Source organism: Microcaecilia unicolor, chromosome 8 (assembly GCF_901765095.1).
Source record: "Microcaecilia unicolor chromosome 8, aMicUni1.1, whole genome shotgun sequence".
In the NCBI taxonomy this organism is placed as follows: Eukaryota; Metazoa; Chordata; class Amphibia; order Gymnophiona; family Siphonopidae; genus Microcaecilia; species Microcaecilia unicolor.
This window is the reverse complement of record NC_044038.1, coordinates 97,146,036-97,163,767: the sequence shown is the minus strand read 5'-3', so window position 1 is coordinate 97,163,767 and position 17,732 is coordinate 97,146,036. Positions and strand designations below refer to the sequence as shown.

Genomic DNA, 17,732 nt, shown 5'->3' with positions numbered 1-17,732 from the left:
ACATCATTGGCTCCTCATTCAATATTCAATTCCATTCAAAATCCTCACTTTAACCCAGAAGATTCTCTTCAGCTCTACCCCTATTTATCCTTCCTTATCAATCTACTTCACTCTAATTGTCCTTTACGCTCAGCCTGTGAACATCATTTATGAATCCCATCTATTTTCCATTCCCAATTCGAGTTCACATGCCATTCTGATTTCTTCTATGTCTACTACTGCTACTACTACTTATCATTTCTATAGCACTACTAGATGTATGCAGTACTGTACACTAAACATATGAGACAGTCCCTGCTTCAAAGAGTACAATCTAATCAAGTCCCTACTTGACAGAGCTTATAATTTAATCACCCCCTCTCTATGGAATTTATTATCTCCAGATCTCCGCAAGGAGCTTTTATATCTCAGATTCAGAGCTGCTTTGAAGACATACCTTTTTAAGCTGGCTTTTCGCCCTCTATATAGTCTATAATGACCCATCCCTACTTATCATTGAGGCAAAAGTAACTGCAGAGTGACTTGTTTTTTTCTCTCTCTCTTTCTTTCTTCTATCCTGTAAACCAATGGCATTCTTTTCCTTTTTTCCTGGAACTAGATTGTAAACCTCTTTGAGCATTTCCTCTTGTAGTGGAATACCAAGTGCTTTTTAAACAATAAGCAATAAACTGTATGATGTCCAAAGTTTCTGCTCTAGGCTCATCCATCATCTCTAAAAGAAATGGGACTTGTTCATGTCCCTAACAAAATGTTGGAATAAGTGCTCCTCTGGTGGAAATGCATGCCTCTCATGTGATGGGGAGGGATCTGAAGGTAGGGATCCCTCCTCTGAGAAGATCCCTTGTTCTCCTTCAATTGACAAAAAGTGATCAGACACAAAATCATAAAAATACTCCACAAGACAATTCTGAGTCTTTGTCTGTTTCGAAGAGCTAATGATCAGGCCTAGGCATGTGGTGTCAAGGCACCAAAGATCTTCTATGAATAGGGAAGCTTCCTCCCCAGTGGGCTGAAGATCAACACCAGAGTGGTCTGCACTGATTCAGGTATCCTTTCAAGGCCTCGGTGTTGATGCATCTCCTTCAGTAGCCACTAGGCTACTCCTCCACACTGCCGAGTGGAGGAGTAGCCTAGTGGTTAGTGCAGCGGACTTTGATCCTGGGGAACTGGGTTTGATTCCCACTGTAGCTCCTTGTGACTGTGGGCAAATCACTTAACCCTCCATTGCCCCAGGTACAAAATAAGTACCTGTATATACAGTGGTGGAAATAAGTATTTGATCCCTTGCTGATTTTGTAAGTTTGCCCACTGACAAAGACATGAGCAGCCCATAATTGAAGGGTAGGTTATTGGTAACAGTGAGAGATAGCACATCACAAATTAAATCCGGAAAATCACATTGTGGAAAGTATATGAATTTATTTGCATTCTGCAGAGGGAAATAAGTATTTGATCCCCCACCAACCAGTAAGAGATCTGGCCCCTACAGACCAGGTAGATGCTCCAAATCAACTCGTTACCTGCATGACAGACAGCTGTCGGCAATGGTCACCTGTATGAAAGACACCTGTCCACAGACTCAGTGAATCAGTCAGACTCTAACCTCTACAAAATGGCCAAGAGCAAGGAGCTGTCTAAGGATGTCAGGGACAAGATCATACACCTGCACAAGGCTGGAATGGGCTACAAAACCATCAGTAAGACGCTGGGCGAGAAGGAGACAACTGTTGGTGCCATAGTAAGAAAATGGAAGAAGTACAAAATGACTGTCAATCGACAAAGATCTGGGGCTCCACGCAAAATCTCACCTCGTGGGGTATCCTTGATCATGAGGAAGGTTAGAAATCAGCCTACAACTACAAGGGGGGAACTTGTCAATGATCTCAAGGCAGCTGGGACCACTGTCACCACGAAAACCATTGGTAACACATTACGACATAACGGATTGCAATCCTGCAGTGCCCGCAAGGTCCCCCTGCTCCGGAAGGCACATGTGACGGCCCGTCTGAAGTTTGCCAGTGAACACCTGGATGATGCCGAGAGTGATTGGGAGAAGGTGCTGTGGTCAGATGAGACAAAAATTGAGCTCTTTGGCATGAACTCAACTCGCCGTGTTTGGAGGAAGAGAAATGCTGCCTATGACCCAAAGAACACCGTCCCCACTGTCAAGCATGGAGGTGGAAATGTTATGTTTTGGGGGTGTTTCTCTGCTAAGGGCACAGGACTACTTCACCGCATCAATGGGAGAATGGATGGGGCCATGTACCGTACAATTCTGAGTGACAACCTCCTTCCCTCCGCCAGGGCCTTAAAAATGGGTCGTGGCTGGGTCTTCCAGCACGACAATGACCCAAAACATACAGCCAAGGCAACAAAGGAGTGGCTCAGGAAGAAGCACATTAGGGTCATGGAGTGGCCTAGCCAGTCACCAGACCTTAATCCCATTGAAAACTTATGGAGGGAGCTGAAGCTGCGAGTTGCCAAGCGACAGCCCAGAACTCTTAATGATTTAGAGATGATCTGCAAAGAGGAGTGGACCAAAATTCCTCCTGACATGTGTGCAAACCTCATCATCAACTACAGAAGACGTCTGACCGCTGTGCTTGCCAACAAGGGTTTTGCCACCAAGTATTAGGTCTTGTTTGCCAGAGGGATTAAATACTTATTTCCCTCTGCAGAATGCAAATAAATTCATATACTTTCCACAATGTGATTTTCCGGATTTAATTTGTGATGTGCTATCTCTCACTGTTACCAATAACCTACCCTTCAATTATGGGCTGCTCATGTCTTTGTCAGTGGGCAAACTTACAAAATCAGCAAGGGATCAAATACTTATTTCCACCACTGTATGTAAAACCGCTTTGAATGTAGTAGCAAAATACCACAGAAAGGCGGTATATCAAGTCCCATTTCCCTTTCCCTTTCAGCCAGAGAATGGATTTTGAGTAGTGATTGCACTCACTTCAAGCCTCAGCGTTAATGTACTTGAACTGGTAGCTTCAAGCTTGGCAGAGAAACACTTCATAAAATCCTAAATTGTCCTTATAAGGAGCATTTTATTCAAACTAATTTTTATTGAACAAGGCAACTTCAAAAGTACACATGCGTCATAGATATATTATCACCCACACCCAAATACCCCCCCGATCCTATCCCTACCCTTCTCCCCTTTCCTCCCCTTGTTTGCCATGTAGAGGAGCACCCAGTCCATAAATCAAGTTAGTAAACGTCTCTTGACACTTGGTTGCAAAGTAGACCAAAAGCACCCCCAACACCGTTTAAATTTCCTTCCCAGGGGTGAAGATGGTACTATGTCACACTGGCGTTCCAAAACCATCAAAGTTATCATTTGGGACCTCCAATCCGAAAGTGTCGGCACTGCAGGTACTCTCCATTATTGTAAAATACATTTCTTCGCTACCAACACCAGCCATCGAAGAAAGTCCTGCAGGCCTGGAGATATTGGTGGAGGCAGATGGTAAACTTCAAACATGATCAGAGGGTCATTGGGCAAAACACACCTGCGCCCCGTCACCTGCAGCACCTGTCCCCAAAACTGGTGTACCTTCGGGCATGCCCAAAACATATGTCCCAATGTTGCACACGGGTCTGGGCATTTCACCGTTTCCGCAAATTGCGCCCTATTTGCCCAATGTGGAGAAATGTAGAGGCGTAGGAGAAACTTATATTGCATCTCCCATAACTGGGCTGCACAATTGTTTCTGTAAATTTGCTGCAAACAAGTTTGTATATGTTGAGCCGACAGCTGTGCTGGCAGATCTGCAGACCAGCGGTGCACCAAAAATGCAAAGTCTATGTCTGTGGTAGAGTCTTGTAAATACTTATGGTGAAAGGCCAGCAGTATATGATTCTGCGCACCCAACGTGAGCGCCTCATTCATAGTATCCTGCACATCCTCACATAGGTCTTCCCACGGCAGGTTCCTAACATAGTGTTGCAATTGGTAGTATGCAAAATAGTCTGTGGGAGGTAAACTGTACGGACCCTGAGGTAACGTGGAGGGGTATAATCGAACGTCACCGGCCAAATAGATCTCCGGCGATCTATGTTGGCGGCGGCGCTACAGCTGGCCAGAACCGTATTATAGAAAAAGATGGCCGGCCATCTTTTTTTTCGATAATACGGTTTAGCCCGGCCAAATGCCTTGGAGTTCGCCGGGTTTGAGATGACCGGGTTTGTTTTTCAGCGATAATGGAAAAAAATGCCGGCCATCCCGAACCTGGTGAAATCCAAGGCATTTGGTCATGGGAGGAGCCAGCATTTGTAGCGCACTGGTCCCCCTGACATGCCAGGACACCAGCTGGGCACCCTAGGGGTCAGTGCGGTGGACTTCAGAAAAACCTCCCACATGCATAGCTCCCTTACTTTGGGTGCTGAGCCTCCCCCCCCCCCCAAAACCCACTACCTACAAATGTACAACACTACCAAAGCTCTTAGGGGTGAAGGGGGCAACTACATGTGGGTACTGTGAGTTTTGGAGGGCTTCCATTACCAGCACTATTGTTACAGGTAGGGGGGATGGGCCTGGGTCCGCCTGCCTTAAGTGCACGGCGGTACCCACTAAAAGTGCTCCAGGGACCTGCATACAAGCAGGCCTCTAGGACTTGTTGCTGCTGTATAACCTTGGCACACCAGTTGACACCTGAAGACTAATCTCTTTGAAAAAGTCCTTTATTTGAATAAGCGCGTTTACTCACAGTTAACTGCAGATCAGAGGTTGTGCCCCACTGGCAAAGAGTCTCCCTGGTACTGAGATTAGCAGTAGGTCAGAGCTGGCAGAATGGTGTACAATGCCCTCTTTCAGCCACATTCAAAGTAATAACGTTCTCTAACGTGGGTAACACATGAAAGGGATCTAAAACTGGCTTACAAAAATGGCCACTACCTCATGGACTACCGGAAACAAAACAGGGCACACTCTGACCCAGTTAGCAGGGGGAAAAAGCACCATGGGAGTACAGCCCAGTACCCTACACCCACCACAATACATTGCTAATGTGACTCTGCAGGGCACCTAACAGAAAAGGTGTCACACTCACCCGAAAGCCACATCGCAACCAGGGAAAGGCTGTCGGAGGATACAACACATTCTGCTGTCATGGAGGTGGGTACGGCATTTGAGGCTGGCATACAGGCTGGCAAAAAAAGTTTTTAGTTTTATTTTTTTAGTATGGGAGGGGGTTGGTGGCCACTGGGGGAGTATGGGGAGGTCATCCCCCATTCCCTCCAGTGGTCATCTGGTCAGTTGGGTCACCTTTTTGAGGCTTGGTCGTGAAAATAAAAGGACCAAGTAAACTCGGCAATATACTGCTTATTGCCGTTTTTTTTCCATTATCGACGAAAGCCGGCCATCTGGTAGTCACGCCCATGCCCGCCCATGTCCTGCCTTCGCTTCACCGCCAACACGCCCCTTTGAACTTTGGCCGGCGATGTTGCCAAAAAAGCGGCTTTCGATTATACCGATTTGGCCGCTTTTCCGAGATCGCCGGCCATCTCCCGATTTATGTCGGAAAATGGCGATCACTTTCGAAAATGAGCTGGATAGTAACATAGTAGATGATGGCAGAAAAAGACCTGCACGGTCCATCCAGTCTGCCCAACAAGATAACTTATATGTGCTACTTTTTGTGTATACCTTACCTTGATTTGTATCTGTCTTTTTCAGGGCACAGACCGTATAAGTCTGCCCAGCACTAGCCCCGCCTCCCAACCACCAGCCCCTTGATTTGTATCTGTCTTTTTCAGGGCACAGACCATTTAAGTCTGCCTAGCACTAACCCTGCCTCCCAACCACCAGCCCTGCCTCTGCCATCCAATCTCTGCTAAGCTCCTGAGGATCCCTTCCTTCCGAACAGGATTCCTTTATGTTTATCCCACGCATGTTTGAATTCCGTTACCGTTTTCATCTCCACCACCTCCCGCGAGAGGGCATTCCAAGCATCCACCACTCTCTCCGTGAAAAAATACTTCCTGACATTTTTCTTGAGTCTGCCCCTCTTCAATCTCATTTCATGTCCTCTAGTTCTACCGCTTTCCCATCTCCGGAAAAGGTTTGTTTGCGGATTAATACCTTTCAAATATTTGAACGTCTGTATCATATCACCCCTGTTTCTCCTTTCCTTCAGGGTATACATGTTCAGGTCAGCAAGTTTCTCCTCATACGTCTTGTAATGCAAATCCCATACCATTCTCATAGCTTTTCTTTGCACCGCTTCAATTCTTTTTACATCCTTAGCAAGATACGGCCTCCAAAATTGAATACAATACTCCAGGTAGGGCCTCAACAACGACTTATACAGGGGCATTAAAACCTCTTTTCTTCTGCTGGTCACACCTCTCTCTATACAGCCTAGCAACCTTCTAGTTATGGCCACCGTCTTGTCACACTGTTTTGTCGCCTTCAGATCCTCAGATACTATCACCCCAAGATCCCTCTCCCCGTCCGTACCTATCAGACTGTCACCGCCTAACACATACGTCTCCCGTGGATTTCTACTCCCTAAGTGCATCACTTTGCATTTCTTCACATTGAATTTTAATTGCCAAACCTTAGACCATTCTGCTAGCTTCCTGAGATCCTTTTTCATGTTTTCCACTCCCTCCCAGGTGTCCACTCTGTTACACTCCACTACTCATCTTTCCCTCATCCAAGCGAATTTCATTAACCACCACCCTCTGGCGTCTGTCCGTCAACCAGTTCCTAATCCAGTTCACCACTTCGGGCCCTATCTTCAGCCCATCCAGTTTATTTAAGAGCCTCCTGTGGGGAACCGTGTCAAAAGCTTTGCTGAAATCTAAGTAGATTACGTCTATAGCTCGTCCCTGATTCAGTTCTCCAGTCACCCAATCAAAGAACTCAATGAGATTTGTTTGGCACGATTTCCCTTTGGTAAAACCATGTTGTCTCAGATCTTGCAACTTATTGGTTTCCAGAAAATTCACTATCCTTTCCTTCAGCATCGCTTCCCGGCCTGTAGTTTCCAACTTCTTCCCTATCGCTACTTTTGTGAAGAGGGACCACATCCGCTGTTCTTCAATCCCTCGGAACCTCTCCCGTTTGCAAGGATTTATTAAACAAATATTTAAGAGGACCCGCCAGAACCTCTCTGAGTTCCCTCAATATCGTGGGGTGGATCCCGTCCGGTCCCATGGCTTTGTCCACCTTTAGATTTTGAAGTTGCTCATACACACTCTCTCCCGTGAACGGTGCTATATCCACTCCATTCTCATTTGTACTTTTTCCAGTCCATCGCGGTCCTGCTCCAGGATTTTCTTCTGTGAAAACAGAACAAAAGTATCTATTTAGCAAATTTGCTTTTTCTTCATCATTATCCACATAGCAGTTTGCAGTATCTTTTAGTCTCACAATTCCCTTTTTAGTCATTCTCCTTTCACTAATATACCTGAAGAAATTTTTGTCATCCCTCCTTACATTTCTAGCCATTTGTTCTTCCGCTTGCGCTTTCGCCAGACGTATCTCTCTCTTGGCTTCTTTCAGTTTCATCCGGTATTCATCCCCGTGTTCTTCTTCTTGAGTCTTCAAAAGACTGTAAGTGGCCATCTTCTGTCAGCACTTGTAACAGATAATGTATCCCCAGTGTGGCCCAATGAGAAAACACTGGAGACTCCGTGCCTGCAGGAAAATCTGGGTTATGTTACAATGCCAAGAAGGGGGACGTCGCTGCTGAAAAATGATGTCTCCTGCACAGCCATCTCCAGACTGCCCATGCTGCTTGGATAAACCAGTTAGCTCGAAGAATTGATGGGGGGCGCTTTGGTATGGTGTGAAGTTGCCAACTAAAGTGATAATTACAAAAAAGAAAAAGGTTCCAGGCTAGAAACAGAGAAATCTGACACATTCTGGAATCAATCATTAATCTACCTCATAGTGCATACCACAGTAAGATATCTCACATGGATCAAACCCAACCCGCTACATAAGTACATAAGTAATGCCACACTGGGAAAAGACCAAAGGTTCATCGAGCCTAGCATCCTGTCCACGACAGCGGCCAATTCAGGCCAAGGGCACCTGGCAAGCTTCCCAAACGTACAAACATTCTATACATGTTATTCCTGGTATTGTGGATTTTTCCCAAGTCCATTTAGTAGTAGTTTATGGACTTGTCCTTTAGGAAACCGTCTAACCCCTTTTTAAACTCTACTAAGCTAACCGCCTTCACCACATTCTCCGGCAACGAATTCCAGAGTTTAATTAAGCGTTGGGTGAAGAAAAATTTTCTCCTATTTGTTTTAAATTTACTACACTGTAGTTTCATTGCATGCCCCCTAGTCCTAGTATTTTTGGAAAGTGTGAACAGATGCTTCACATCCACCTGTTCCACTCCACTCATTATTTTATATACCTCTATCATGTCCCCCCTCAGCCGTCTCTTCTCAAAGCTGAAAAGCCCTAGCCTCCTTAGTCTTTCTTCTTAGGGAAGTCGTCCCATCCCCGCTATCATTTTAGTCGCCCTCCGCTGCACCTTTTCCAATTCTACTATATCTTTCTTGAGATGCGGCGACCAGTATTGAACAGAATACTCAAAGTGCGGTCGCACCATGGAGCGATACAACGGCATTATAACATCCTCACACCTGTTTTCCATATTGGCCTAGTGGTTAGGGTGGTGGACTTTGGTCCTGGGAAACCAAGGAACTGAGTTCAATTCCCACTTCAGGCACAGGCAGTTCCTTGTGATTCTGGGCAAGTCACTTGATCCTCCATTGCCCCATGTAAGCCGCATTGAGCCTGCCATGAGTGGGAAAGCGCAGGGTACAAATGTAACAAAAAAAAATAATAATACCCAACATTCTATTCGCTTTCCTAGCCGCAGCAGCACACTGAGCAGAAGGTTTCAGTGTATTATCGACGACGACACCCAGATCCCTTTCTTGGTCCGTAACTCCTAACATGGAATCTTGCATGACGTAGCTATAATTCGAGTTCTTTTTTCCCACATGCATCACCTTGCACTTGCTCACATTAAATGTCATTTAGCTCCCAGTCTCCCAGTCTCGTAAGATCCTTCTGTAATTTTTCACAATCCTGTCGCGAGTTAATGACTTTGAATAACTTTGTGTCATCAGCAAATTTAATTACCTCGCTAGTTACTCCCATCTCTAAATCATTTATAAATATGTTAAAAAGCAGCGGTCCTATCACAGACCCCTGAGGAACCCCACTAACTACCCTTCTTCATTGTGAATACTGCCCATTTAACCCCACTATCTGTTTCTTATCCTTCAACCAGTTTTTAATCCACAATAGGACATTTCCTCCTATCCCATGACCCTCCAATTTCCTCTATAGCCTTTCATGGGGTACCTTATCAAACGCCTTTTGAAAATCCAGATACACAATATCAACCGGCTCCCCTTTGTCCACATGTTTGTTTACTCGCTTGGGTTTACACAGTATCGCTATCGGCAGACGGGCCCTCTTCCCTTGCCATAGGTATGCCTGTAACATTTTATGTAAGTCACGTTCATCCTTTCCATGTAAATACAAAGGGGGCATCTGAAAAATATATAGCCATTTCAGGACTAGAATCATATTATACAGTGCTATACGCCCCACTAAAGATAGAGGGTATGTCCGCCACAAAGAAAGAGTCTGTCTTATAGATGACCACAAAGGCCGTATATTATAGGTGTATAAGTCTGCGAGGTTGGCAGGGATAAGCTGCATTTTAAGAATTGCTATTGACAAAGACTTGGGCAATACCATTGGGATTGCCACATCCCCTGAGACACCTGGGGTATATTGGAATATTTGTCACAGGTCCTTGAAGGCTGTTGCACTTCCTCCAACATCATGGGGAATGAATGTTCCTCACATTAAGGATTAGAATCAGTCCCACAGTGTGAGACACTGACAGGATTTATGTGGTAAAGGAGAATCGAAAATAGGAAAACTTCATGTGGAACAATTGCAATTGATTTTTGACATAAGCTGACATGAACACAGAAGAGTATGAACATGATGCTCTGTGGCAAAATGGCAACTGGCTAGGTGCTGCTCAACAATGGCAGGTGGGAAGGCACACACATGTACAGAGCAATGCTCTCAAATGTTTGTTGTAAATAAGCTGGAGAGTGTTCCCAAGCAGGCTCAGTCAGATGACTTTACTCAGATGTAAGATTATATATATCCTGCCTGTCCTTGAAGAAATATATTTACAATGTAGCATAAAAATAATATATACATGTGACAGTAATGTAAATATAGTTCAGTATTTCACTGTCACAATGATGTCTTTTGGACAATTGTTTATATAAATGAAAACCGTTTACTCTTTTATGTCACAGCCTAGCTTTTATGCTTAAGGATATTTGTATGCTCCTATTGCTACATTGTTCATATTACTAGGGCAATTACTAGGGTCGATATTCAAAGCAATTTAACTGGCCAGAAATGGCTCCTGGTCAGTTAAATTCCTTGCTTGAGCCAGCTGGTCATTTTCAGTGGTACTTAACCAGTTAGTGCTGCTGAAAATGTCCAGTTAGCAACAAACTCAAACCCAGTTATTTTAGGGGTGTTCCAGTGGCAGAGTCAGCACTTGGTGGGTTAAGTGCTGATATTCAGCACTTAACCAGCCAAGGTCACTGCACAAATAAGACCATATAAAAGTCAGTTTTATCTTTATGTGGTGCCCCATAGCCAGTTAAGTGCTGAATATCACACTAAACCGTTTATGGGTTAGCCGACTCCTTAAACCTGGAAATTCAATACTGAAGCCCGGACATGGCCCAACATTGAATTTCTAAGCATAATGCCGGTGGCGGTCAGCAAACTGCTGAGTGCCGCCAGCTGAATATCGACCCTTTAATTTTTAAAGGGAAATGCCATGGGTAGTTTCTCCTTGAAATGTGCAAAAATGATGTATGTTATTAGTAAGGGGTAATTAAAAAAATGTTTTTCTACATCCAAAACATATTCTACAAGTGGAAAAGCATTATATATATATATATATATATATATATATATATATATATATATATATATATATATATATATATATATATAAAATTAGAATGCTTCTAATATAATACAGGATTAAGCTATTTAAATCTTATTTTATGACTTCAAGGAAATCTCTCACTACACTGCTGTAAACAAATTGTCAAAATTTGGCAATCACAGATGATCTAAGTATCAACAGTATCATATATTGAACTGTATCAGTACTGCTAGCTGTAGCACCACTTTTCTGCAATTATCATTGGTGGTTCTCCAAATTTTCCAGAAATAGAATTTGATGCTCACTTTTTGGCTCTCCAGGTTTCGTATGGAAGATGTTATACATCCATGTTTCTGAAAATAAAGCAGAAATTTTAGCAAACATATTTTGTGTCTTAAATCCATAGGAGACATCCCTGGAATACATATCTAAAGTCTCTTCCAACTTCTTTCATCCTGGAGGAAAAACACACTATGGAAAACTTTACTAGGGATATAGCTACCATTAAGCAATCATGGCAAAAAGCTCAAGGCTGGTAGGGACTGCTTGCTGTTGAACTAAAGAGCCCTCTAATCTATTGGCTTCCTAATTTCCATTCCCACTATCTGTCATCTCTCTTTCTCCCTGCCTCTCCTCATTCCCCTGTTGTTCAGCACTCTCTCTCTCCTTACCTCTTCTCCCACTGTCTGGTCTCTCTCTCTCTCTCTCTCTCACCTTTCTTCCCCTTCCCACTGCCCCCCAGCTAAGACTGGTATTTCTCTCTGTAGCCCATGTCCACAGTCCTCCAAACTCATGCCACCAGTGATAATGATGAAAACAGGTCTACACCAGCCAGCCCTTTCAGGATCTTTCCTCTACTGGATCTCAACCACATGAAGTTACATCAGAGGAGGTAGGACCCAGCAGAAGAAAGATCCTGACAAGCCCAGCAAGACTCTACCTGTTTTCATTGCTGCTACTGCTGGCAAAAATTTGGAGGACCATGGGTGACTGGCTGCTAGAGAGAAATGTCAGATTTGAGAGGTATAGAGGAAGGGAGTGATGTCAGACTATGGAGGGGGGGGGGGAGGGAAGGAGATGGAGAGATTCCGGGCCTCCTATACCAGGGAGGGAGGTAGAGAGGGAAGAAATTCTGGACCCGAGGGGGAAGCAGAGGGAAGAAAGAGATTGGACCAGAGGGAAGAGAGAGAGAGAGAGAGAGTGTGTGTGTGTGTGTGTGTGAGAGAGAGAGAGAGAGAGAGAGAGAGAGAGGGAGTGGACCAGAGGCAAGAGAGAGGGAGAAATACTGGATCAATAGAGGGAGGGAGAGAGGGATGCTAGTCCAAGGGGGCAGCGGTCAAAGTGAGAGAGGGAAAGATGGAGGTGGAGGAGCAGGGGCAGCAAGAAAAAGAGAGGGAAAGATGCTGGCATGGGTTGGGGGGTATATGGGGCAGCAGGGGAGAGAGAAGGAGAGAATATGGGCCTGGGATGTGGGGTGCAAGAGGAAGGGAAGAGAGAGGGGTGAATCTGGACATGGGAAGGTCACAGAGAGGAGATGCTGAGCATGGAGGGAACATAGGGGCAGGGACACAGAGAGGAGATATTGCACAGAGTATGATAGGGACACAGAGGACAGATGCCCTCAAAAGATCAGCCCGCAAATTCCTAAACCTGAATTTCCCCAGCTGCAAAGGAATGAAGTACAAACAAGCTTATGCTACGACCTTTGCATACAAAAGCACATAGTTTTGGAATGTGCTACCCAAAACCCTGAAAACCATGAACAATCTAACCAGCTTCCGCAAAGCTCTGAAAACACACCTCTTTAACAAAGCTTACAATAACCACCCTCAATGATACAATTCATCCCCCAAATCACTCAAACACACCTAAAACATTTCTCATACAACCTACCCAACATCAGCCCATCTATCACCTCTCTTACCTCAGCTTATGATCAACTGTATTTAAATCATGTACTGACTTTATCATAACCTTACTCTGTAAGCCACATTGAGCCTGCAAAAAGGTGGGATAATATGGGGTACAAATGCAATAAATGAATAAATAAAAATGCTGAATATGAGAATAAGGGGGAAGGATGGGGATACTCAGATAGCAAATGTTGAACATGGGGGAGGTTAGGGACAGGAACACAGAAGGGAGATGCTGTACATGACTGATAAGGGGTAAGAAAACAAGAAGGCAATTGGTCAACAATATCCACCGTGGAACAAAAGAAAGAAGCAGATCTTATTTAAAAAAACACAGTCTTTAATGAATTGTTTCGAAACTCCCAGGACTTAAAAACAGGTCCCTGACAGGGCTATGTTTCGCCAAAAGTACAGGCTGCATCAGGGGTAATAAGAACCAGCTGGTGCTAACCTAAAAACTCCACCAATGCTGATCAATGTGTGTCTTCCTGGGAAGACACACATTGATCAGCAATGGTGTTTTGGTGAGAATATTGAAAGGAAACTTTAAAACAATACAGGAACGCAAGACCTTTGAAGTCAAATGATTAATATTTTGGCACCACCAGAGAGCCTTAACAAAGATCTGGGTTTTCTAGCCCATTATAAGCCATGAAATTCACTGCTTTGTCACCCTCGGATCACCATGCATATCTCCAGTCCCTGAGCCTGCAAAGAGGTGGGAAATGTGGATACACATGCCATAAATAAATAAATCCTCTCAACCCTCCCTGTCTCAATCTCACCTAACCCACCCCTATCTCCTCATCCTTTCAGACTGCCACTGAATTACTTTGATGTTTCACTTATATTCGCTGTTACATATCAAAATTTGCATATTCTGATCTCGATGAAGAAGGGCTACCTTCGAAAGCTAATAAAAAATTAGTTCAATAAAAAAGGTATCATCTTATTTTATTTTCTATATTTTATTTTATTCTATTTCTATTGATTACCTTTAAAAGTGGACTGGCTACCACATCTCTCTACACGAGTTTAACAGAGAAATTGCAGGATAGTGATAAACACAGAATTAAAAAAAAAAGCAAGCAAACTTTATTAGCTAGTCTCCATACCCTTTTCCTCATAGTTTTAAAACTTGAAGCTTCTGACACAGCCATTAACAGATAGTCTCTAGAAGGCACGAAGGGCCCCAGTTCAGTCTTAGAAAGAAAATAAAAATATAAGAGAGGGCAAGCAAGAATTATTAATTAGTTTCCATAAGATATACAATCCCTTTTTCCCTATAGTTTTAAACTGAAAATTTCCCTAGAGGTAGAAACTTAACAGCCTAAAGTATAAAAAGGATAGTAACTAGCTTCTTGCCTGCTGGAGAGGTAGCATTGCAGTAGACCTGAATTAGGTGTGAATTTAGGTGTGAGGAAGTAGAAACAGTTACTAAGGTTACTAAGGGTGATTTGATTACTGGCTAGTTTCAAAGGGTTTGTTTGAAATAGTCTCCTTAGAATTCAAACTTACAGAGAGAAAGGTCCCACTCAACTTTCTTCTGAGAAGTTCTGAGAGAATAGGACATCTCTGTAGCGTAAGTGACATTATTTTATTCTGAGCTTGGTAACTTAAAAATTAAGGTTTAAAAGAGGAATTACAGGATAGTGATAAACACAGTAAACAATTAAAAAACAAACAAAGCAAGCAAACTATTACCTAGTCTCCATCCCCTTTTCCCCACAGTTTAATACTTGAAGTTTCTCCGAAGGCACAGGGGCCACAGTTCAGTCCTCATTCCACCCACCCCTAGTTCAACTATTTATTTATTTATTTATTGCACTTGTATCCCCACATTTCCCCACCTATTTGCAGGCTCAATTTATAGTCAATTATCTAATTAAGACAAGAGGGGAATTTTCATTTTCATTAGAGTCTGAATTACATTTATTTGTTTCTAAGAAGCAAACTCTAAATAAATTACAAATTACAAAGGTCAAAGGGATCATTATATTCATCTGATATCCCTAGTACCTTAAGAGTTTTAATTAAACAACTCTATAATACTAAGATGCAGTCCAGTAGTCCAGCAGCGAGAGGGTGCTATCCAGTCTTTTGCATTGACCTGTCACATGTATGATTATCTCCCAGTTGGTGAGATGTCAAACATGTGTGCTCAATGCAACAGACGCTCCTATCCTCAGAGAATAGTTCCATTCTCTTGAGGCTAGAGTATAGACATTGGAGGAACTGAGGGAGAAGAGAGGTACATAGAGGAGGGCCTACAGGGACGTTGTAGAGAAGTCTCATCTCCAATCTGGTAGCCCCTTGTGCTGCCTTGGAGGAGGCAGTCCTTCTAAAAGAACAGCATCACTCTGGTGAATCTGGAAAGTAATCCTGTAGACAGGACCAGCACACCAGGGACTGCAATATTCTCTCACATCGAGGATGTGTCTCCAGGAGCTATTGCCCAGGTGGGAAGGGTTAGGACAGCTGTTGTAGTGGGTAATTTGATTATTAGCATGTAGATAGCTGGGTGGCTGGTGGACATGAGGATCGCCTGGTTACTTGCTTGCCTAGTGCGAAGGTGGTGGACCTCACGCATCACCTAGATAAGTCCCTTTCATCATTTTCATTCAGTGACTTTGACGCCTGGCTTTCCTTTCTTCCATGATCCTTCCTCCCCCTCTCTCATCCTTGGTGACTTTAATATTCCTGCTAATGATCCTTCCAACTCTTATATTTCCAAGTACTCGCTTTAACGTCCTCCTTAATCTCCAACATACTCCACCTCCCCCACTCATCAAAATGGTCACTGTCTTGATCTCATCTTCTCCTCCAACTGTTCACCCCTCTAGTTTCCTTGCCTCTGATCTTCCTCCTCTGATCCCCATCTTATAACTTCACACTTAAATCTCCTCCCTCCCAGTCCCGTCCTATCTTATCTATTTATCTAGGAATCTTCACTATATTGACCCTTCATCTCTATCCTCCCATGTTTCAAACCTCCTCTCTACTGTGGCACCATCTACGTCTGTCAACGAGGCTGTTTCTTCCTACAACAATACTCTATCCTCTGCCTAGACACTCTTGCACCTTTGATGACCCGCCCTGTAAGGCGTACAAAACCCCAACCTTAGCTGACTTCTAATATCCGCTAACCTACGTTCCTGTACCCGCTCCGCCGACGCCTCTGGCGGAAAATCTCGGGCCCTTGCTGATTTCTTACACTTTAAGTTCATGCTGACCTCCTTCCAATCTGCTCTTTTACGTGCCAAACAGGATTATTATATCCAACTGACCAACTCTCTTGGCTCTAATCCTCGACTTCTCTTCACCACATTGAACTCTCTCCTCAAGGTGCCCCCTCCCCCCAACTCCCCCTTCATTATCTCCTCAGACCCTTGCTGAATTCTTTCACAACAAGGTTCAAAAGATAACCTTGCTTTCTCTACCTCAGCACCTCTCCCTCCACTAGTCCGTTCCCCTCTCTCTCCTTCCCCTCATTCCCTTTCCTCCTTTCCTGAAGTTACTATTGAGGAAACTACACTTCTCCTTTCTTCCTCAAAATGTACCACCTGTTCCTCTGATCCCATTCCCACCCACCTTCTTAATGCCATCTCTCCTGCTATCATTCCTTTTATCTGTCACATTCTCAACCTCTCACTTTCCACTGCGACTGTCCTGCTGCCTTAAACATGCTGTGGTCACACCCTCTCCTTAAGAAGCCTTCACTCGACCCTACTTGTCCCTCTAATTACCCGACCCATCTCCCTCCTTCCTTTTCTCTCCAAATTACTTGAGCATGCTGTTCACCGCCCGCTGCCTTGATTTTCTCATCCTCACATGCTATTCTTGACCCACTACAATCTGGTTTCGCCCTCTCCACTCAACCGAAACTACGCTTACTAAAGTCTCCAATGACCTATTACTGGCTAAATCCAGAGGTCATATTCCATCCTCATTCTTGATCTTTCCGCTGCTTTTGACACTGTCCGATCACAGCATACTTCTCGATACCCTGTCCTCACTTGGATTCCAGGGCTCTGTCCTTTCCTGGTTCTCTTCCTACCTCTCCCTCCGCACCTTTAGTGTTCACTCTGGTGGATCCTCTTCTACTTCTATCCCTCTGCCTGTCGGCGTACCTCAGGGTTCTGTTCTTGGTCCCCCTCCTCTTTTCTATCTACACTTCTTCCCTTGGTTCATTAATCTCATCCCATGGCTTTTCCTACCATCTCTATGCTGATGACCTCCCAAATCTACCTTTCTACCCCTGATATCTCACCTTGCATCCAAACCAAAGTTTCAGCGTGCTTGTCTGACATTGCTGTCTGGATGTCTCAACGCCACCTGAAATTAAATATGACCAAAACCGAGCTTCTCAGTTTCCCCCCCAAACCCCACCTCCCCCGCTCCCCCCGTTTTCTATTTCTGTTGATGGCTCTCTTCATTCTCCACTGTCTCCTCAGCTCGAAACCTTGGGGTCATCTTTGACCGTCTTCCTCTCCTTCTCTGCTCATATCCAGCAGATTGCAAAGACCTGTCGTTTTCTTTCTTTACAACATCTGTAAAATCCGCCCCTTTCTTTCCGAGCACTCTACCAAAACCCTCATCACACAACCCTGTCCACCTCTCGTTAGACTACTGCAATCTGCTTCTTGCTGGCCTCCCACTTTGTCAGCTCTCCCCTCTCCAGTTGGTTCAAAAACTCTGCTGCCCGTCTCATCTTCCGCCAGTGTCCTTTACTCATACTACCCCTCGCCTCAAGACCCTTCACTGGCTCCCTATCCGTTTTCGCATCCTGTCAAACTTCTTCTACTACCTATAAATGTACTCACTCTGCTGC

The 17,732-nt window shown here is 44.2% G+C and overlaps 1 protein-coding gene across 1 annotated transcript in view; it reads right to left on the bottom strand.

Annotated features, from left to right (window-relative positions):
* Window positions 1-17,732, bottom strand: part of LOC115475651 — a 451,633-nt gene that overhangs the window by 158,495 nt on the left and 275,406 nt on the right. The window contains exon 16 of the mRNA XM_030211552.1: window positions 11,294-11,341. Within this exon, the coding sequence (XP_030067412.1) occupies window positions 11,294-11,341 (48 nt within the window). The remainder of the gene's footprint in view (window positions 1-11,293; window positions 11,342-17,732) is intronic.